This window comes from Mustela putorius, unplaced genomic scaffold, assembly GCF_011764305.1.
Source record: "Mustela putorius furo isolate JIRA1106 unplaced genomic scaffold, ASM1176430v1.1 tig00003834_pilon_pilon_pilon, whole genome shotgun sequence".
In the NCBI taxonomy this organism is placed as follows: domain Eukaryota; kingdom Metazoa; phylum Chordata; class Mammalia; order Carnivora; family Mustelidae; genus Mustela; species Mustela putorius.
Window position 1 is genome coordinate 80,409,047 of NW_025421987.1, and position 24,403 is coordinate 80,433,449.

The 24,403-nt window shown below is 38.1% G+C and overlaps 1 protein-coding gene across 1 annotated transcript in view; it reads left to right on the forward strand.

The window, feature by feature from the left end:
• Positions 1–22,127, forward strand: part of KCNMB2 (potassium calcium-activated channel subfamily M regulatory beta subunit 2) — a 230,515-nt gene extending 208,388 nt beyond the window's left edge. The window contains exons 3-5 of the mRNA XM_004756622.3: positions 5,554–5,724; positions 8,138–8,333; positions 21,462–22,127. Of these exons, the coding sequence (XP_004756679.1) occupies positions 5,554–5,724; positions 8,138–8,333; positions 21,462–21,746 (652 nt within the window). The 3' untranslated portion in view covers positions 21,747–22,127. The remainder of the gene's footprint in view (positions 1–5,553; positions 5,725–8,137; positions 8,334–21,461) is intronic.
• Positions 22,128–24,403: the final 2,276 nt, after the last annotated feature.

The window sequence follows — 24,403 nt, forward strand, 5'->3', positions numbered from 1 at the left end:
TTAATAACCTTTACCCTGCCTTAACCTGAGTATTTTTTCGCCAGCAGGTTAATGATCAGCGGAACCTGAATTTAAATAGGGAAGACTAAGGAGAAAAATCTTTCACACTTTACTCTTTATAGTCATGTTTGTTATCACATAATCTTATAAATAATTTGTTTATGAACTATAGGCTGAGTCCTAATTTATATTAGGACTTTAACAAGATACTCAAGGGGTGCCTGGGTAGCTCAGTGAGTTAAGCCTCTGCTTTCAGCTCAGGTCATGATCTCGGGGTCCTGGGATCAAGCACTGCACTGGGCTCTCTGCTCAGCAGGGAGCCTGCTTCCCCCACTCTCTCTCTGTCTACTTGTGATCTCTGTCAAATAAATGAATAAATCTTTAAAAAAAAAAAAAGAAGAAGAAGAAATTATCCAAATATGGAGTTCAAAATAAAATTATATTGTGCCAACTATTGCTTGGGGAAAAAAGTTTTATTGGACAATTGAAAATCATTTTCTATGCAAGATATTTTGTTATACTTGGATTTGCCTTGTAGATTATCAGAACTTTGTTTTACTTGGATTTGGCTTCTATGCTTATTAATAACTCACATTCACCAATGAGATGTGGACAGAATGCTCTCTGTACATGTAATAAAGACTGTAGATATCCACTATTTGTTGCTGTCACCATCTATAAACATAGACTTATAGCCACCATATTGATTCATAGTTCACCATGAAGCCAAGACTGCCTCAACAGAGCTCAAACATACTGCTTTTCTGGAACATACCAAGGCTAGATCTGCATCAAACTTATAAATCCAAATTCATGCTCTATACCTACTGTTGGACATCCCTCTTATTCAAAACTGAATTTATAGCCATATCCCAAACTTTTCCTCCTGAGACCTCTACTTCATTGAACCATTCTGGCCTTCATTCCCTTATGTTCCTCCCTACCCCCTCTCAGGTAGATTTATAGAGAATAAATGCAAAGAACCAAGGGAGATGAAATGCAAGCTTTGTTAGCAGTGGCACAGTAACTCCCAAAGTACAAGCTTTCCTAGTACAAAGCCTGAAATATAGCACTGAAGACAGCTTGGCATGAAAGGGCCCAGCAAACTAACCACTTTGTCTCAGGCTGTGAACACCACTTTCCCCTACTGGGGCTTACTACCTGAAGAAAGGAAGGCCAAGGCATATCAGGCCTGAACAAAGACAAGCCCAAAAGGATTTTTTAAAAATTGTGCCATACATGAACAATGATATTCAAACTCACCCAAAAGATAGACCTGGCCCCTTGACTGTCAGGTTCTAGCGCATTACACCAATCAAATTAGTCACTCCTCCACCTGAGCTCAGGACACTATGCTTGTGAGGGAGAGAAGCTATAAAGGCACCAAAGGCCTCTCCCTTCTTGGCCAGAGTAGAAAATTCACCTCTTGGAAACCCTGAAAGAGTAAGGACGTAAGAATCCCTATTTTAACACTTTCTACCATTTCTGAAGTGATCCAAGCCAAGTGCTTGGGCATAAAACTAAACTACATCCCTCTGACTTCCTCATCATCCTCTACATTCTATCAATCACCAAACCCTAAAGTTTTATCCCCACGTATTTCTCCATACATCCCTTTCTCTCCATCTATCCCACCTCAGTCCTACATCCAGGCCTCATCGTCCTCTGCCAGCACTACAGTAAAAATTCCCTGGTTCTTTCTGATCTGTCTTGTTCCATTTCTCATCTAATCTCCACACTGCAGCCAGAGTGATCATGCTGAAACTCAGTTCTGATTATGTCACTGACAGCTTGCATTTAACTACAGGATAAAGGCCAAGCTCTTTAGAATGACTTACAAAACTTTCATGACCTACCACCTTCCCAAACTCATCTGCCCCATTTCCCTGGTCCCATACTCATCCCAGTAATGCAAAAATGTTTGTAGTTTCTGACAGCCGCCATACAGTTGCAGATCTTCATCCCTTCATTCATGTGATTCCTTCTGTGTGAAATACCCTTGAGTCCCTGTCCCATTTGGTTAACTCTGATGTAATCTTGAAGATTCTGGTTAAGGCATTACCTCCAGGAAGCTTTCCCTAACCTTAATGCCTTATTGCTTTCTGTGCGGCTCTTTCAGGCTATGGGAAAAATCACTCCTCTTTGTTCCTACTTTGTGAATTGCTCCATCATTAAATTTACTACCTTATGTTGATACTTATTTTCATGTGTGTCTTGGGCAAGAACCCAGTGATTAAAGGCTATCAGCCCTCAAGATATGTTTGTGGACTTAAACTGAGCTCTTTGTTCTCCCATATCATTCCTTCCTTAATTTATCGATGAATTCAATAATAACTTATTGATGAATTTCATGGGGTACGGCCCACCCCACTCATCCACTTTCTTTTTGCTGAGTAGTATCCTGATCTCCTAGATACCTTTTGTCCTGTGTGAAAACCAATCATTCTCCTTCTTCTCTACAAATTTCAGAGCATAGAAAGAACATTTGTTAACCATGTTCAAATTGTGATTTTTTTAATTGCTCATTTGAATCTTTTTTATATGCTTCTAGTCCTGGTGACATAACTGACTGATTACACTGCATCTTTCATGGGTATGGACTGACATACGTGATGTTTAGTGACAGCCTGGTCCTCTGGAACTGTGAGACTGCTGCTTTCCTTTGCTGGCTTCCATCTGCAGGAAATGCAAATCTCAGAGGCAGCCATCACAATTAAATACATTTTGATAAATAATAGCCTAGAAACATCACTTTACAACAGCTCTTTGAAGTCACTCAAAGACTGAGCCCATCTCTTCCTGCCTACTACTGGCTTTAGTAGCTAATGGGCACAGATTTTTTTTTTTTTAGTTCAAGCTAATAAGGAGTCTAGTTTAAAAGGGTTTGAAATAAATCTTACATTTTCCAAAGGAAATCTCAAGAAACAAATAGAAAAACTTAGAGGGTGGGTGGTGGCCAGTCTATGGAAATCAAAAACAGAGCAGAGCCGCTAGTCTGGAGGAACTGGGCTTGGCAGCTGGAGAATAATGGAAGATATGGGCTGTCAGGACTTCTGGCACCGAGGATAATGAGCAGCAGGGAGTGAGAAGAGGGAGGAGTTATGAAGAACACAACCACAGAAAGATGGCTTCTATTTCACGATGATTCTCCTGCTACAATGGGTCCACACTTCAAGGAAACAGTAGATTTGTATACACTACCTCATGAAGAGAACTTTAAATAATAATAAGTTAATTGGTTAATTTTATGCTCTAATAATTAAATTAATAAATACCTTAAAACCTTCTGGAAATCTATTAAATCCATACACGTTTCACACTTCTACAGGGAATCAAAATATCTAACAACCAGCCCAGAATGAACTAGCCATGCATGCAAATGGAATGCAAACCATAAGCATCAGGAAGGGCATCTCGGAGCACAAAGCTAAACAGAAGCCCTGAATATACACACAATTGTACAAATAATAGGCATCTCTTCCTTCCCCTGAAACTTCCATTCTGGATTTTAGTCTGGTTTCTTTTCCAAGCATAAAGAATAACTAGTGATAAAAATTTAAAGGAAAATCTGAAGTTATTCTTTGTGTATATTGGCTTCTTGCCTAACGCTTAAAAAAGGGTGCAAGAGATTCTTTCTCCATTTTCACCTTTCTAATTATCTTCCTCTCTATTCCCAGACCCTAAATAAGGTCATCAACTCCCCTTCTCCTGGACCCCTGTAATCCAAAGATCCCTTCTCAAAGTAGAAACTAAAGTACTCTGAGCTGCCTCTTCCCTGGTCATCTGTTTTACCAAATCCCAAATTTCTGTGGCAGTTACAATTTTGACTTCAGTCCTGAGAAAAACTTCAGGTTTTGAAAACAAGATGCCTGCTTTTTTCCCCAAACCCCATGCTTTAAAAAGCATTTATAAATCCCGATCTTTTTTTTTTTTTTTATTAATTTGACAGAGAGAAATCACAAGTAGACGGAGAGGCAGCCAGAGAGAGAGAGAGAAGCAGGCTCCCTGCTGTGCAGAGAGCCCGATGCGGGACTCGATCCCAGGACCCTGAGATCATGACCTGAGCCGAAGGCAGTGGCTTAACCCACTGAGCCACCCAGGCGCCCCATAAATCCCGATCTTAACCCTTGCACACCTAGTATGGCTATTAAGATATACATCTGTTCCTAGTTCACATAATCTTGGGTTCTATACACAACACACACACACGCATACACACACACACACATACACACACATACATATATGCCTGATGCCAGATTTTTCATAAATATGCCATCTACTGTAAATATTGGTTCCTCTGAGTTGTTTTAGAAACTTAGTGCAATGTATTAAAATCAAGTGTTAGGAAATTTCATGGCCTCACTTATGACAACTTTTGTTTTGGAATTGGACTATTATTAAATTGTATCTAACTCTGGACTATATTTAATTATACCCAATGCTTCTTAAAAAAAAAAAAAAAAAAAAACAGTTCTCACTTATCTCTCCAAGCATCCAGACCCCAGCAACTTCTTTTCTGTCTTCTCCAGATCTTATTTCAGATCCAGTCTTTCACTCCTAAGTTTTCTACACTATTCATTTTTCTGCCATTGTGTTGTTTAGAAATTCTTTGGAAGATTGCAGCAATTTTGGGATATTTTGATGTTCCTATCATAGAACTGTAGCCCCCCCCCCCATTTTCCAATGGCAGCACTTGTTAAATGCTTCATGTCAGTCATTCCCCTGGATAATTTACTTAGGTCTCAGTTAATCATTATTCCCAGGAAACTGGTAATCAGAAAGATAGGAGTTTGCATTGGTCACACAGGTAGTAAGTGGGGAAATTGGGTTTCAAAATCAGGAGCCAGTTTAGTCCAATCTCATGTTTTTTCTTACCCTATGTTTCTGCTCCCCCCAAAAAAAAAAATACTAATAAAACTGCCCAAAGTTATGGAGTCTGGCCCTGAGTGATATTTTTCAGAAATCAGTCAAGTGTTTATACCTTATTAAAAAAAAGACTGGGTCACCACTCCGCATTTTCACATTGCTTATAAATCTCAAGTCAACAGAGCCCTAAGCAACCCTGAGCTTGAGGAAAAATGTTAACCAAAATAACTTGTCTATTACTACTGAAAGGAAATAAGGTATTAAGTTGATAGATTCCTGATGTCTACTACCATTTATTTGAATTAATGCTCCATTAGGTATTCAGAGAGTATAAAAAGATCAATGATGACCAGCTGGAGGTTAAATGGCAAATCTAAAGCAGTATTTTAAGAGTCGAAGGGAGTGTTTTCTTTAGATTTAAGAGAAGGAAAAAGTATTTCCAATTAGACATGGGCCCCACGTAAAAAAGAGTAACTTGTTTCTGCTCAAGGTTGTTGTGTACACATGTGTGTTGGGAGGCAACTGTCAGTCACATGCTGGGATCTGGTTGTATTCAGGTAGGTTTGGAGGGCTCCTCTAGGCCCCTCTGTCCTTAGGAAGGCATGAGCAGAGATTTACCCACTCTTTAGGGGTGTGCTGATTAACCGTGAACTTCATGTAAGACTGTATTATTTTCAACCTCAGAAATATTTACCAAAAAATCAGGGACCACGACCTCCTGGACAAAAGGAAAACTGTCACAGCACTGAAAGCAGGAGAGGACCGGGCCATTCTCCTGGGACTGGCCATGATGGTCTGCTCCATCATGATGTACTTTCTGCTGGGAATCACACTCCTGCGCTCATACATGCAGAGGTAATACCTTTGGGTGGTTGGGACACGGTCATTGGTCTTCTCCTTCTCCTTCCTCTCCCTAGCTTGTCAGCCTTAAGCTCCTCTTCCTCACCTTCTTTCCCAATAAGTATGTTGTACAGTGCCTGGCACATAATATTTTTAATAACGTTATCAAATAATAATGATAAAAATAGTTCCGTGTATAGGCTGCCTACTATGTGCAGGGACTTTCCATGCATGACTTGCTTAATGCTCATGGATACTTTATAATGGAAGTTTGATATGAATATACTCATTATAAAAATGGCCAAACTGAGACTCAAGATGGCTATAATTTGCTTGATATCACACAAAATATTATATAGCACAGATAAGATTCAAACCCACATCCCACTCATTCCAGAGTCCCTATTCTTGCCTCTTCACACCTTTGTTCTCCACCAGTTTTACTTTTCTAGCCCACACCCCTCTTCATCACCCCACACATTGGTGGTTCTTAACTACAAATTTACATTTTCTGGGAAACTTTAAAATTACCGATGCTCAGAACCCTCCACAATCACCCCAGAAGGTCAGATTTAATGGTCTATAGTGGGACCCACTTACCAGCATCTTTCGAAGTTCCCCCTCCCCCACCACCCCATGATCCTAATGTGCTGTCAAGCCTGAGAAAGACTGCTATCCATCAACTTTGAACAATAACAAGTTTGAACCCTGTTCATTTTAATACTTGCTCTAGGTTTACTGAATAGATAGGGAGGCAATTAAATACTGAAAGAGCAAGTGTATTTCCCCCTGAGTAAGCCGCATGATAAATCCCCCACAGCCTCTCTAGCTAACTGTTGCCCATAAATTGGACACTCTGAGCACAGGGGAGCCTGGCATTGCTGTAACTAATGGGGAGAGTCTCACAGTGGTTCAGCTTAAGGAAACGAGGCCCTTTCAAATGAAAATTTGAGATTTCGATCTCAAAGAGAATCAAACCATTTTGTAGCATTCATTTCTCCACCTAAATTAATACTTTCATTTTAGAAGCAAAATCTAGCAGAAATACAGTAATTTGCTAAAATTAAGGCATCATCTTTCCCATTTGTGGCTGCTCCGCTCTGTGTCTCTGATGCCTTCAGCTGTGCTCCTTCTCAATGAAAGCGCTGATGCCTCAGGCCTGAGTGTTCACTGATTCCAAAACCACTTTCAGATCTTCACATCTGCTAAGAACCATCTAAGACTTTTTTCCCCTTTGTATAAGCAAAATCTGACCATCCATGCCCTAGGAAAATACAGTTTGCCACACCAGAGGGGGTAAGGGCTAGGATCCTGCCACTGGCATGAAGTTGGACATGAATAGGGAAGTCAACACATGTCCACGAAAGGAAGGGGTATTAATCTGCAAAGAAAATGTGCTTTTTTCCAATTATTACAGTAATCAGTTTATACCCAGAAGCAAAACTTTGATTGATAATGTGTCACTTCTTAATCACAAATATTATCCTTGATTATAAAATTATAAGCATTTTGGAATGAAAAACTAACCAATGAGCAGCTGGAGGTTTGTTTGTTTTTTTTATTTTTTTTAATCTTTCTAATAGAGGCTCCCAGGGCACTGACATGAACCCATTATCTCCACAAAAGGGCCTCCTTGCCACTGTGTGCAAAGGGAGGTAACACAGTACCATGGAATGAGCTTAGGCCTTAGAGACATCCAGGAGTAGGTAGAATCACCATTTCCATCACTTACTAGCTGTGTGCCTTTACATGTTTCCTGATTTCTCTGACCCTCATGTTTAAAAAAAAAAAAAAAAATTAAACCAACTTACAAAGTTTTGGAAATGTATATAAAGCACCAATTAGAGTAAAGACAGATGCCACAAGTGATTGCTTTTGGTAGAATAAAAGGATGGAGTTATATTTTCTCCCTTATCAGAAAGACTATGAAGAACTAAATCGCAGTCCTTCTGTCTATCAGGTTAGAAGTCAAGCCCCTCCAGTCCTCTACCATCTCCCCTCCCCTTCTCCCTCACACCTTCACTGCCTACAAACCGGGCAGACATTGCAAGTGAGGCCTGGCATGTGGCAGGAAGCTGCTGACAAGGTAGAACACAGGGTGACTTAGGCTGTGCTATAAAAGATGCCTCATGCTACCAGCAAATGTGAGAAGGAAGTACAAATCTAACTTAAAGCAAGCATTGGACATTAAAGTATGTCTGACAGAAGTCACTGGAAAACTTTTCAGGTGCCAGGCAAAGTTTATCCATGTTTATATTATAGTTTGCCTAAAGCTGTTCTATTTAAGGCATAAACGCTCACAAATAGATTGTATGATAGATTTGGAAAAGATTTTTCAGGTTAAGGAACCAACAGATGATCCCCTCTGATAGACACCTTCCTGGTTCTTAGTAACTGGGTCTGTGTTTCCTCTCCACTCTCTCTGCAGCGTGTGGACAGAAGAGTCTCAGTGCACCTTGGTGAATGCGTCCATCACAGAAACCTTTAATTGCTCCTTCAGCTGTGGTCCGGACTGCTGGAAACTCTCTCAGTATCCCTGCCTCCAGGTGTATGTTAACCTGACATCTTCTGGTGAAAAGCTCCTTCTCTACCACACAGAAGAGACCGTGAAAATCAATCAGAAGGTAGGGTGTGGCATAAGCACACTGCATTTCAGTCACCCCCACAGAGCACCCAAACTCAGCCCATCTCCCTCTGAACTTCCCCTGTGCCAGCATTTCAAAGGAAAATACCATTAGAAAGCAGGCCCTGCTTCACTCATTCACAGAATTATTTGACTCTTGCCTGGGAGACATTTATCTCCTGTGCCTGTTGCAGACAAATCATTCCCTCCTTTCATGGTAGTGCAGATTTATCCTTTACTTTCATCTAGAAGCGTAAACACCCTATCATTCATACACAAATAGACGGAGTCTTTCAAAGCAAATGTGCAGCTTAGCCCAAGTCATATAAGCCAAAAACAAACAAACAAGCAAACAAAGAAAAAATAAATATTCATTGTATACCTGAGAGCACCAGAGTAAAACTGTATTTTCCTTTCCCATAGTCACTGTCACTTAGTTCTGTGGTCTTGGGGATGTAACTTAATCTCTCTGAGCTTCAGCTTCCTTTTCTCCTAACATCTTTGCAAGGTCATTCTGAGAATCAGGACTGTGTATGTAAGGTGTGGAGCAGACCACAGTGCCTGGCACAGGTTATGGTCATAGTGTGTGTGTGTCTGTGTTTCTTTTTTTTATATAAGTTATATTCATAGAGACTGAATTTTCCAGCACTGATATATTCAAATCCACTGGGTTGATGTTCAACTAATGTGTATTGTATGAAAGCTGTACATAACACTTGCATTTATAAGGTCTGGGATCACCAGTAAGTGCCAACAGAACCTACCTGCCATTATCAGTTTTAAGTTAAATATATTGAGCTTTCAGTTCATGGTAGCAATTTAGATATGCCAAGAGAACCTGACGCTACTCTCCAGTAGGACAACTGGCTCTCATTACTAAAATACAAGTCTCATGAACCCCACTCTTTCTTGGAAAAATGAATTCTCACCACAATTATCAGCACCTAAATGATACATATTATATGTATTGAGAAAATGCCATGCTTTGGAAATTAGATGATAGAGCATAAGATTTGCTTTGTCATATATTGACACAAAATAAGAAAATCCACCTTGCCTTTTGGTTACGATAACTTAAAAGAATCCTTGAAGGTATCTCTGAGGATTGAACTTAATGAATATTTCAGAGACTGTCATTTGAAAATGTCTGCTCTGATTTCCTTTCGTTTGTGACAGCCACATATAATACCGATCCTAACCCTGTTCTGCAAATATATAAAGCTTAGCTCTCCCACAAGTGTTTGTTTTTCAAGATCTTCCCTCAAGTCAGATCTTTAAATCAAAGTTGACCTGTAATAGTGAATGCCTATAAAACTCTCAGATCTCCTTGGAACTGGAAATTGACCAAAGTTGAAAAGGCATCCAAAAGTAGAACAAATTTCCATTTCCTCATTTTGACATTTTATTACACAGCCCTGTGAATGCATTATTTAGGCTATAAACAGGGAGTGAACCTTCCACAGAAAGGCTCAGTTAAAAATTTAGGACCAGTATCTGTTTGCTGTCAGCACGATACTAGGTCATTGTTTGGTTTATTTGCCCCCTGACCTTATTTTTAACTGTGAATTATAACACACATACAGAAACATGCAAGAAAGGAAAGAGGGTGCAGTACAAGCATTTTTTACAGAGATCACCATGAGAGTAGAGAAATAAAACATTTCCCGCACCACAAAAATACCCCTCCTACCCTTAAAATAACTATAGGCTTTGTATCCTGCCAAATACAACAACTATACAGCAATTACTTTTTTTTTTTTGTATTTTTCTTTGCAGTGTTTTCACCTAAGCATATATCCTTAGACATTATTTAATTTTGCCTGGTTTTTAAACATTATGTAAATAGAATTATACAGAGTATTTCCCTTCATGTCTGGCTTCTTTCACATAACATAGTTGTTAGAGCCATTCCACTTGGTAGTAGCTCATTCATTTTCATTATTGTATCTTATCCCATTATAGGAATGTGCCAGTTTATTTATTCATGCTACTTTTGATGGATTTTGAGTCGTGCATAGTTTGGGGCTTCTGCAAATAATTCTGCCATGAATACTCTCAAATAATTCTGCCATGAATACTCTTGTACAAAGGCTCTTGGTACACAAGCACACACACTTCTGTTGGGTTAAACCTGGGAATGAAGTCTCTAGATCACAGGGTACACCTATCTGAAAGTTTAGCAAATAACACCAAATGTTTCTCCAAACTGCCACCAACCCTGAAGATACGAGAGTTTTTATTGTTTCAGATCCTTACCAACACTTGGTAACATCTGTAATTTTAATTTTAGCTAATGTAGTGATATTTCCTTGGGATTCTGATGACTAATGTTGCCAACTGCCTTTTCATTTATTTATTGGCCATCTGGATATCCTCTTTTTTTTTTTTTTTTTTTAAGATTTTATTTATTTATTTGACAGAGGGAAAAATCACAAGTAGGCAGAACAGTAGGCAGAGAGAGGGGGAAGCAGGCTCCCTGCTGAGAAGAGAGCTCAGATGCTGGGCTGGATCCCAGAACCCTGAGATCATGACTTGAGCCGAAGGCAGAGGCTTAACCCACTGAGCCACCCAGGAGCCCCTGGATATCCTCTTTTATACAATCTCTGTTCCATTCCCTTGTTCATTTTTCTATCAGATTGTTTCTTCTTCATGTTCATTATAGGAATTTTTATATCTAGATATGAACTTCTGTTGGTTTTATGTGTTGCAAATATTTTCTCTCATTCTATGGCCTTTTCACTCCCTTAATGATGTCTTCGAAAGAAAAAACTTTCTAATTTCAATATCGTCAAATTTTGTCAATCTGTTTTTGCTGTTGTGAAGGTGGTGGTGGTTGTTTTGATGTTTTGGTTTTGGGGAGGGTTTTGTTGTTGGTTTTTTGGGGGGGTTATCTTTTTGTTTGGTTGGTTGGTTTGGTTTGGTTTTCTGGTATTTTGTTGTCCTGTTTAAAAGGTTTTTACTTGTCCTGAGTTCACAAAGTCACTCTCCTAAATTATCTTCTAGAAAAATTATTATTTCTCCTTCCACACTTAGAATACGATCTCTTCACATTTAGAATACATTTAGAGTGGAATTGATTTTTACACAGGAGTCTGGCTTCTGGGTTTCTCTTTTTTTCTCATGTGGACAGCCATTTGCCCAAGTCCACTTATGAAAAGACAACACTTCCCTCAGTGGATTATTTTTATAATCCCATCCAACCCCCTTTTTTTCTTGGAAGTTATCGGTTGCATTACTATTCTTGTAGGGTTTATTAGCCTAGATATTACAACTTGCAATTTTGACTACTTAAGGACATTAAATAAAACATCTTCACTCCTACTTATTATCATTCCAACTTACATATATTTCCATTTTATTCTAAGACATGCTAAGTTTATGCAGACATTATTACTTGAAGAATACATCCACTGGACATAAAATTCTAACTTGGCTGGTATTTTGTTCCTGCACCTCAGAAATATTCCATTGTTTTCTGGTGAGAATTACTACTGTTTAAAAATTGGCTCTCAGAGGATGCCTGGATGGCTCAATCAGTTAAGTTGCTGCATCCAGCTCAGGTCATGATCCCACGGTCCTGGAATTGAGTTCCGCATCGGGCTCCTTGCGTGGCAGAGAGCCTGCTTCTGTCTCCACCTCTGCCTGCCACTCTGTCTGCTTGTGAGTTCTCTACCTCTCTGATAAATAAATAAATAAATAGATAGATAGATAAATGAAATCTTTAAAGAAAAATAAAAATTGGCTCTCAGTCTAATTGCTGCTTCTTTGAAGGTAATCTTGGTTTATTTAAAAGATGAGTTGATTTGGTTTTCCACAGTTTAACTGTTATATGGCAGAGTATGCCTTTACCTATTTGTCTGCTTAGCATTCCCTGAGCTTCCTTCACTGTTTCTTGATACTCTTCATCAGTTTTGGAAAGTTCTCAGTCAATATTTCGTCAAATATGTCTCTGCCCCAATTCACTTCTGTTTCTCCTTTTTGCACTCCAACTGGCCATATGCTAAGCTTTCTCTTTGTATCTCCTGTGTACTTACTTTCTCTCTTTTTAATCTCTCTGTGCTTCATTCTGCATTCTGACCTATCTTCTAATTTGTAATTTATTCCTCAGCTCTGACAAATCTATTGTTAAACCCACCCATTGCAGTCTTAATTTCTCCTATTATGTTGTTCATTTTGAGAATATCCATTGGAGTCTGTTTTGCCATTTCTGGTTTTCTGAAATATCCTCATTTTTATCTTTTAAGTCCTTCAACATAAAAAATAAAATTAGAGTTATTTTAAAGTTTATCTTGAGGACTTCAATATCCAGAGCTGCTATGTGCCTATGCTATTTGATTTTCTTCTCCTGCTTTTTTTCATGTCTTGTAATATCTGGTAAATTTTCATCAGGGATCGTATTTGCAAAATCATTTATAAGAATAATTTTAAGCCTAGAGTGACATCATCATGTCATCTTTTCCAAAACATATTTCCATTTGCTTCTGCCAGGCTCCTGGGTGTATGGGCCATACATGATCACCTCATTCTCACTTCATAAACTTGAGATATACAAGTCTGAACTCAAGTCCCTTTGAGGATATGTCTACTTCAGGTTGCCATTTTTCCTAGGATGCGGTACTTAGGGTACCAACACAAAGTGAATGGAAGGTCATCAGACCCCCTACCAGATAGGCCTTCAGTGATGGGTCCTGCACCCAGCTCTGCAAGGCTGTCCAAAATGCCATTCAGTATTCTAGACTCTCATCCCCCTTCTAGAATCAGCATATACTCTCAAGGAAAAGGTAACACCAAAAGTGGCTCACATTCCTGGCCTGAAGCTCTTCACACCTGGATAGTTGTCCTCTGCCTTTAAGCAGAAATATATGTAGTCAATCAGAGAAAGACAACAATCATATGGTTTCACTCATATGCAGAACATAAGAAACAGGGCCAAGGATCCTAGGGGAAGAGAGGAAAACCTGAATGTGAAGTCATCAGAGAGGGAGAAAAACCGTGAGAGACTCTTAACTATAGGAAGCAAACTGAGGGTTCCCAGAGGGGAGGTGGGTGGGAGGGTGGGGTAATTGGGTGATGGCCATTCAGGAGGGCACAAGAGGCAATGAGCATTGGGTGTTATTCACAATTAACGGATTGTTGAACGCTACATCTGAAACTAGTGATAGCTATAGGTTGACTAACTGAATTTAAATTTAAAAAAAGAAAAAGAAAAAAGAAATATATATATATTGAAAATTCAGTTACCTGTATATCTGAAGGTTATTAAACCACAATTTTCATGCAATATGAGGAATATTTAGAATATTCCTGGGGAAAACATAAATACAATCTCTATGTGGATTTTTCTTTCCTGTTATCCTCTCCCTAGCTCACTAAAAATAATAGTCTTCCCCAGAGTTACCAAGAAATGGGCAGAATTTTACTGACACACATAAGGCTTACTGACCCTGTTTGACCTGAGAAAACAGGATGCAAAGAATATCAGTCAAGCTGTATGTATCTTTGTAGAAAATAGTCAAAAGAATTTTATTTTTAAATTTTCACACTCTCTCGTATACTTTCTTTTTTAGCCTTTAAACCCAGTGCCCACCTTCTTGTCAACATTACAGTTGGAGCTGCTTAAGCTGATTAGCTGGCATACTCTTGTAGAGCTATTGGCTGACTGTTCCAGGAAGCTGCAAGTAGGCTCCAGGGCCCCTACCTCTCAGGGCCACAAGGCCATCAGAGGAATCATGAACAGTGGCTATTATTAATTCACTATGGTTGTGAAATTCTTCAATGCTGATCTCCTTTTGGGAGTTTAAAACCTATTCTGCCTACCAGGGATTCTCTAAACATGACTATCCAGTATGGAGGGAAGGGAGTTGGGGGGATGGGTGAGCCTGGTGGTGGGTATTAAGGAGGGCACATATTGCATGGAGCACTGGGTGTGGTGCATAGACAATGAATCTTGGAACATGAAAAAAATTAAATTAATTGTTAAAAAAAAAAAGAGAATGGAGTTTTCTAAAACAAGAAAATATATCCTTTCAAGGGATTCTGAACCAATTAGAGTGTGTGGGGGGGCAGGAGGAGGGGGTATTTCTCACACCATCAAGCAATTCTCCAAAACCAGCTGGGTGTCCTACAATTCTATTCAAATCTGATGCTATCTACCCAAAGAGAGCATTAGATTGTATAAATTAAGAGTTCTGTCCCACAAGACTACCCCACCTGAGTTCAGAGGCCAGTCACAAGCCCTGCTTATCAGAGCTTCCAACAAACCCCTACTTAAGCTCTATCAATTTGCTAGAGTAGCTCACAAACTCAGAGACACGTTTAGATTATTAGAGTCCCAGCTTACTTTAAAATGACAGAACTCAGCCAGATGGAAGAGCCGTATAGGGTTAAGTAAAAGGAAGGGCACAGAGCCCTCTTCAAGCATGCCACTCTCCCCAAATCTCCCTGCATTCACCAACCTGGCAACTCTCCCAACCCTGTCCTTTGGGGTTTTATGGAGGTTACCATATATAGGTGTGATTGATTAAACCATTAGCTTTTGGCAATTGATTCAGTCTCCAGCCCTTCTAACAGGAGGTCAGGGATTAAGACTGAAAGTTCTAACCCTCTAATCACATGGGTGGTTCTCCTGGCAGCCAGCCCCATCCTTAAATGTGATCCCAAGTAACCTTATTCACCTAACAAAAGACATCTTTATAGCTCTTATCACTTAGGAAATTTCAAGGGTTTTAGGTGCTCTGTTCCAGAAATAGGCACAAAGAACAAATATCACATCCATTCTTTGGTATGTGGGATAGTGCCATATTATAATATATTTTATTGATAATTGTCATGGGGAAGATAGCTATTTTTGGAAGAGAGTAAGTTCTATAAACCAACCAATTATTTGCAACTTCAGACTCCCCACCATTCCTTTCATCACCCATTCTGAAGCCTACTGGGTTGCCTAAATGCAGAAAATATACATATCTAGACCAGGCTTTCTCAACCTCAGCATTACCAGTATTTTGGGTGAGATAATTCTTTGTCCTATGAGGGTGGGTTCTGCCCTGTACAATGTAGGATATCTAGCAGCATCCCTGGACTCTACCCACTAAATGTCCAGCATCGTCCTCCCTTCAACTGAGACAACTAAAAATGTCTCCAGACAGTAGCCAGTGAAAGAACCACTGCGTTAGATTTTACTTAGCTTTGAGTTTGGATGCTGTGAGATTCCCAAATCCTGCAAATCTTGGAAGCACTTAATTCCTCTGCCTTGCATTGGTAGGGTAAGGATAAAAGGGAAGAAATGAAAGATCTAGATAAGAAATAAAAGGATCAAACATTTATCAAGTGTCTGCTATATACTGCGTCCCCAGAACCCTGGTAAGAACTTTGTAAAAATCATCTCATTTGATCCTGACTAAAACCACACTCCTAAAATTATAGTCAAATTTCATCAAGAGTTTACAGCCTGCCAGGCATTGTATTAAATATTTTACGTGAACTTATTTAATTATAGCAGCAACCCCACACACTAGGTATCATTATCATCTCCACTTTTTGCAATAATGTAACTAAGCTCAGAAAATGAAATAATTTTCCCAAAGTCACACATTCACTAACTAATTAGGTCTGAATAAAAATCTAAGTCTCTTCAGCTCACCCTGCTATCTCTTAAAGAGAAAAACATTAGAGCATCTCTTAAGAGGATGAAAAATCTAATTCTATGAACTATTTATCCTCAGATGGCATATTTTAGTGAACAGGTAAGAATCCATCCCATTCCATCATATCCCAATAGCTGCTTAGGATCAAAAGGCCATTGTACATGGAACAGAATTATCTGTGACCCATAAGGAAGTCAGGGTTGTGTATTAAGCATGAGTTTACACAGAATAGATATTAAACAGACAGAAGTGCACCCTCAAAGAAGGGGATGGGGGGGAAACATGCCTGGAAATGTGACATATGAAATCCCCATAATTAGCACTCTAAGTTGAAGGGTATCTATTAGACATTTGCTGAAACTACCTAGGTCCTTTCAACTTCTTCTCTGTTCCAAATCAAGCAGAAATATTGTAACAAAGGTGAAAGCTCTGGGAAACACAGGGAAAAAAAACAAAAAACATGTCTCTTGGGAGGTACCTGTGTCTCATACTGAAAGAAATGTTAGTGCATAGCAGAGTGTAAATTGTTTTCCTTTCCACTCCTAAACATTTCAAAAGGCCCCACTTGCCAAAGTCAAGTAGACACTAGAAGTTCAAACTAACAAATATAAACCAAATTTTGTGGGATTTACTTTTTTAGAAGTGATGACGAGGAACAAGAAGCCTCAAAAGGGAAAAAAAGGGACATCTGATTTCGCACTCTCACCTCTTCTGTCCATTACGGTTACCCAAAAAACTGGGAAGTTCAAAATGCACCTGCGAACCAGAGTCACCCAAGGCTTCCAGCTGCTGATCTTTACACTCTCTGAACACGGGAATCCCATCTTCTTCTCCAGCTCAGAGCACAGACCTTAACACATCACACACCAGACCGGCTTACCAAACATGTGCACAACGTTCACTGTCTGAAGATGCTAAAAAGAGTTCCATCTGACTTTAGAACAAGAATATCTCTGTTTCACATGAGCGATGTTTTTGTTTTTATCTCATGATCATGATGGGCTTAGGATCCCAAGGCTACTAACAAGTGCTGAGAGCAAATTTGTGGCCCACTTCTGCAAAGGATATATCTTTACTCAAAGTCTTTTTAGCTTCGCTACTGGTCCCATTGTATCACCCCATGATTGTTTTGTAATACCTTCCTGTCTCTTTCTAATGATCTGTCTTGTATTGTTTCTGGTTTTGATAGCTGTGTCTAGCGCGCTGCTTGGCACATTAAAGACACTCAACATTGATTGGATTTCATTAAATTTCTAAACCCTCTCTGAATATAAAACTCTTCTCTTTTTATAAAAGAACAATGAACAAATTCTTCCCTTGAGATGATGCTGAGAATTAATAGCTCCTTTCCTACCATCATTAAAAAAAGAGGCTGACCTGTGAGGTTATTCAGCCAAACCGTCCCCATTCCCCTGCCTCCACTTTTCCCCACATCTTTTATTTTTAGGCTGAAGGCCTGTCACTATTTGCTTCACACAAGCCTAGCAAAGCATGTCCAAGCAAAGTCCAACAGGTAGTTTCTCAAAACTTTGTCCATCATTTGAATAAAAATAACTCTATTTATGTGTAACATTCCGGAAGTCAGGCTAAGAAAAGTTTCAGTCACTTTTTCAAAGAATTGTAGAAAAGATGCTATTGCTGCACCGTCATTGCCATGGAAGGGGAACAAGAAAAATTGCCACAAATGGGGTTTCTTCAGCTGGGAGAGGAAAGGTCATACCCATGGGCCAGCTCTCTGGTTTTCAGTACGAAGGAGAATTCAAGGGATTTGGGAGAGCAATAAGGTGTATTAACAAAACTCCAGATTAAGAAAAGAGATGTGAAACTAAATCTTTCATTGAATAGCTGCCTCAGAGGTTTGTAAGGTTTCTATTTCCATATGTTAAAGCACCAAGAGAAGAATTACCCAAGGTCATGGTAAAATATATACATATTATATAAATATATATGTATATATAATATATATGTAAAATATTATATATTTATACTTTACATATAAAATATACTTTGATTAGTACTTAAGTGTCTTGTATATATAAAATTATACTCATATGTTCCCTTATGTTATCTATTATACAGAATCTAAAAATTAAATCTTTTTTATTCCACACCTCCCACTAAAAAAATACGCTTTAAAATGCAGGGATTTTTCTCTTTTCAGTCTACATTACATTTTCCAAGTAAGCATTGATAGTAAAGTTTCCATTTGTTGAAATGCATTCTGTGTGTTCTAAACCAATCACAAAATCATCCACCAAGCATGTGATAAAATCATGATATCATTAAATCTTCACCCCAAATTCGTGCCAGCTTCAAGAACATACACATGGCTGTAGTTGGAACCATAGAAAAAGAAGCCTACAATCCTAGAATAGGATTCAGTCAAATGTCAAATCTCTTGACACACAAAAGCTAGGAACTTGAGTCATCGAACAGGACTGCCACTGTGAACACCACATAACTAATAATTTTTGCCCTACTTAGAGGTTTCAGAGTTTAGTATATGGCACTTGGTTAAGGCTTTAGAAGATCATATGGACAATGTGATACTCCGATAATAAATATGTAAATGAAAATTTATTGAGGTTTTATGCATATTCATCATTTAATCTTCACACAGACCCTGCCAGGAAGGTTCTGTTAACCCCTTTGTATAGTTAAAGAAGTTGACTCTGAGCAGCCAAGTAAATTGCCTATAGAAACACAGTAACCAGATCTACAGAACACAACTTGGGCTTATTATACTACCTCATGCATTCATAATGACAAAAGAAGGACCCATAATGACAAAAGAAGGACCAATAATAAAAGTAAATGAATGACATATGGTAGAGTCAGTCTGATAATGTACAGAATGTGCTTTATCTGGCCATTCCACATTTGAGACCCCAAAGGCTTGAAACTTTAATAAGCAGTATTAACTGTATAGTAATCTTGCTAGACAGTCTCAAAAGTACTTTATATCTCATTTTACTTGGAAGAATCTTACCTGATGACAGAATTATTGTCATTTGACTGATAAACTTTCTTTAAAAAAAAATGTAAAAGCCAGATCAATTCACAAGAGCATAAGAAAAGATAAAACTCCATATTTAATGGAATTCTATTTTTATTGAGATCATTTCAATAACTTAGTACTGTTAGCCATAGAAAGTACTACTATAAACTGTTTGGGCACAAAAATATACAGAAGGCTGATGCATTTGTAATCTAAATTTGTTCTGTCTCAATTCAACCACAAATGGCTTGTCTGTGATTTTTGTAATGATTTGCTTCAGAAAACATTTTTTAAAACTATAAAGACATGAAGCAGGTTTGAAGGAAAAAAATAATCAAGGTAGATATCTCCATCCTGCCTTATACCCTTTTGATCCAAAGACATCCAACTGGTGGGAAGATTTGTTTCACGGAGTCATAGGCTAATTTTATACTAGGTTGTAACTCACTGAGAAATTCTGCTTTTTTTGGAGATAATTTCAGACCCTTAATGTTGTGCTAGCGCCAGCTCTCTTCTGTACTCGTATTTATGAGTATACTCACATTTATTCTTAGCTGATTAAATTTGAAGGTGTCAACCAGCCCTGCTATGAGAACATTATTTTAAGCATGCTCAATCCCCATTCTTAACTAAGTAAGAATCTTCCTGCTGTTTAGAGTCAAAGAATCCAATTATTACAGTACTATAAACAAAGCTAGGTGCCTGTGTGCCCACTAATACAGTCAGAGAAAAAAGTAAGCCAAACATACTCCATTAGCAGAACTCATTCCATTTCTTTTATATTTTCTACCCATGAAATCTACAGGTCTCTGGGATCCTACCCCCAAAGCTTCCATCAATGTACCTCAAAGTTCAACAATAGCCCACCTCATTTGTGTCTCCACATACAGTTCTGAGAGTTGTGTACTGCACAACCTTTGGGGTACCAGTCACATGGGAAAAGTCATAGATAAGCCAAAGAAATTTTAAAAATCTTGCCATTTGCAATGACGTGGATGGAACTAGAGGGTATTATGCTGACAGAAATAAGTCTATCAGAGAAAGATAATTATCACATGATCTCTCTGATATGAGGAATTTGAGAGGCAGGGTGGGGGTCATGGAGGGTAGGGAGGGAAAAAATGAAACAAGATGGGATTGGGAGGGAGACAAATCATAAGCGATTCTTAATCCACAAAACCAACTGAGGGTTGCTGGGGGTGAGGGGGAGGGAAAGAGTGGCTGGGTGATGGACATTGGGGAGGGTATGTGCTATGGTGAGTGCTGTGAAATGTGCAAGCCTGATGATCCATAGACCTGTACCCCTGTGGCAAATAATACATTATATATAAATAAATAAATAGTCATAGATGAGAATATTTGTAAGCATGATTTATAAATTGGTAACAGCAGTAAGAAATGGGTTTTTTTTTTCAAAATAATTTTTTAAAAAATCAGTTTTGTCACTGTCCATTTGCAGATCAAGGAAAAAGGATCACAGGATTTCATCTCCTTAAAGACTGCTTTTTAAATTAGGGAAAAAATGCATTCAAAAGTGTATGCAATAAATAATAAAAACTCGAAGTTCTTTCATTTCATTTGTATCTAGAAAAGAGAGGGCAGGGGAGGGAAAAAGGACAGGAAGAGGGAGCAGAGGTGAGAATATAAAGTGAGGTGAAGAATCGGGGCAAGGCAGGGAAGGAAAAGAGATACAAAGAAAGAAATTCAAGTACCTAAGTATGTAGGAAGAAAGGAGAGTCATCTAGAAGAGATATAATGAGAAAGATCAGAGAGGTGAAAAGATCAAAGGAAGGATAGTGTAAATTTTCTGATGAGTGATGGTTGAAGAGTAAACTTATTTGGTTCTGTTTCATCTTTCCTTGGTTTATGGAAAAAGTTATTTTGTCACGCTAACTGGGCACAGTCAATTCATCACAGCTCTTTAACTATTCAATATCTGTACAATTTCCAGGATTCTTTTTCAGCAGCTCACCACAGATTATAGCTGTTTCCTTGACTACAGTAGCAATGTGACCAAGTAGACTTGGCTGAATAAATTAAGCCAAGCTAAAAAGAGAAGAATAAACTACTTTTCCTGAGAGACCTGGTAGCTTCTGATATTACATGGACTACTATGGATAGACAAGACTGAAAGATTGACACTCTAATTAAAAGTATGTTCAATAAGGAATAATTAAAACTCATCTTATTAGCTATGGTCCAAAGAATCCACTGGAGTCATCAAATTCTAATCAACAATTAAACTATATATGGGAGAACTGTTTAGGTACATATGGGTCAGACATCCACAAACATTGTTTTTTTTTTTTTTTTTTTACTGTGTGAGGTCTTAGGGTTTCTGGAGACACTGGTTTGAATATGAAAAGAATAAATATCATGGTTATTTTACAGATCATTAAGTTGACCTCAATATCCCATCTTTTCCTAGTACCAGATATACACAGAGAAAGTATCTTCTGGTAACAGTTTATCTCATTTTCCACAGTGCTCCTATATACCTAAGTGTGGAAAAAATTTTGAAGAATCCATGTCCCTGGTGAATGTCGTCATGGAAAACTTCAGGAAGTATCAACAGTTCTCCTGCTATTCTGACCCAGAAGGAAACCAGAAGAGTGTCATCCTAACCAAACTCTACAGTTCCAATGTGCTGTTCCATTCACTGTTCTGGCCAACATGTATGATGGCTGGGGGCGTGGTAATCGTTGCCATGGTGAAACTCACACAGTACCTCTCCCTGCTCTGTGAGAGGATCCAGCGGATCAATAGATAAAAGCAAAATGGATGAGATCATTTTCTTTAAAGCTCAAATACTGTTTTCTTTCATTCTTCACCAAAGAACCTTAAGTTTGTAATGTGCAGTCTGTTATGAGTTCCTTAATATATTCTTATACGTAGAGCAATAATGCAAAAGCTGTTCTATATGCAAACATGGTGTCTTTATTATTCAGGAGAAGAAATAACTGTTTTGTGTTGGTTAGTTGTTTTCATAATCTTCTTTTGATGCTGGAACTAGTACTTCCTTCTCTCGTTCTGCCAAAACAGGGCTCAGTTATTCATTTGCCAAGCTTTGTGGAGGAATGTAGACGATATCAACATGATAAAGTTTGTGTTCTCAATTGTCAGATTTCTTGAAGACATTTCTGCAATATTTTTCATCATTCATTGTTTACTAAAGCTGCAGCCAAAAATATTTTTTCTTTTCTTACTCAAAACTGAGCCATGTAGCAAGTGAAGGGACCAGATTTCATAATTAAAGGATGTTAAACATTTTCCTTATATTTCTACCATATCACTGTAAAGAAGGGGGAAAATCCAGACAGTTATTTCTCTTTTATTATTTTCTATTCATACCTTTAGAATTTTTAACTGATTTCCAAAAATAAGGTTTTCATTAACCAATTCTATAATCTCTTCCTGTGATTTAAATAGAAAATGAACAGAGCCCTTTTCCATTTAAGACCCTGCTACTGTGTGAGGAGATAACACTTAACAAAGAGTTTCATTACCTGTGAATTGACTGAACGTTGAGTAAATGTACCATTGCCACCCAGGAAAGTCTATGTTATTAAGATATTTATATGAAAATCTTTATTTGATTTCAGTTGAACTGTTAGATGGTAAAATGAAGATCATACTTGCTGGTCAAGACCAGTGGCCTGATTTCAATGCGTAAATCTATTGTGGCAAATTAACATATTGGAATGTTACTCTTTGGGAATTTATGTTTAAATTAATAAGTGTGTAGTCTCTCTTTCTGACAAGTGTTCCCCATTGGGATTTTAAAACTGTGTGCACAGAATTATTTGTCTCCTCTACATGTTTTATTTTTCTATTTACAATTCTCTTTTTTGTTGCTAGATTTTATACAGAGTAGACCTTTTTCCTAACACACACTTAAAATGAATAACAGATGTAAAGGAAGACTTTGTTCATATTTCCCTTTACTTATGGTATTGGGGGTGGTGGATGTAGATGCAGAATGAGGGACTGGTTTTAAACAAAAACACTCCACCTTTTAATTAATATCAGTATCAAAAGGAGAAGACAAACATCTATCTTTCTCATCTATATTTAAGTACCCTTTTATAACATAGCATCAAGGTTTTCTAGATATTTGGAAATTTTACAAAACATATTTGTGGAGTACATGGTGATACTAATCCAATGAAGTGGAAAGTTTCCTGCAATATTGTAATTCATAGTTTGACTTCCCATAAGCACATAAATCTTAGGGTGTAATTGGGACTTCAAATGTTTTATTAAAATTTTAGAAAACAAAATCCATTACATCAGCATGATTTTAATGCCTCTTACAGTCTAAGCTGACAAGCCCATGGTATTCCAAAATCTTTTGAGTCACTACCTTTAAAGGTATTTAAAGAAATTTTAAAGAAAGTTCCTTTAACACCCAAACACACACAACTTTCAAATAGTATTTCTAATATTGTTTGAAAATATGACAGAAAACTTGATTCCTATTCTAATTTAAAAACATAATTCTGATGTGATTTCATAATGTGATTATGGAGGTGAAAATTTGTCATTTTTTTTTAAAGATTTTATTTATTTATTTGACAGACAGAGATCACAAGTAGGCAGAGAGGCAGGCAGAGAGAGAGAGAGAGGAGGAAGCAGACTCCCTGCTGAGCAGAGAGAGCCCGGTGCGGGACTCGATCCCAGGACCCTGAGATCATGACCCGAGCCGAAGGCAGCGGCTTAACCCACTGAGCCACCCAGGTGCCCGAAAATTTGTCATTTTTAATGTTCCTTGAGCCTCCCTGCAAGTAATCTGAAGATAAGGTTTTTTTCATACTTATAATTAAAAATTCCCAACTGACGTTTCAGATAAGATTAAAGAACTCTCAAAATAAGGACACCAAGAACAACATTAACTAGTGCCTTTCTGAATTCCAATAAAGCAAGAGCCCCTTTAAGTAATTTAAATTTAAAAAGAGCACAATTAAATGCTCATTATTAAAAGAGAATAAAGTGGGTTAATAATAATGTTTTAAATACATTGCACATGTTAACTAAGTTAATCTTGATTTTAACCCTATTGGAGGGAGCACTATTATCTTCCCATTCTATAGAAGAGAATGTTGAAGCCTAGAGATGTTAGGTAACTTCCCTAAGGTTACCCAGAAACCAAGATGGCAGAGAGCTGAGAAAATACCCATCTAGTAGCTGTTCCATTATTGTAATCATTTCTGTAAATTTGGGGTATTTTAAAGAACACTGAGGAATGATAAGTTTTAGAAAGGATTATAGGGGTGAAGGGTAAAGAAGAAAGAACTAGAAGTCAAAGATGTCATTCAAGACATGGTGACTAGGTAACTTCAGGCTTCTCAATTATTCTCTTGACTTCTTTGACTGAAAGATTAGATTGTGAGGCCAGTTGACAACTGAGTTCCCTTTGAATGTTAACAT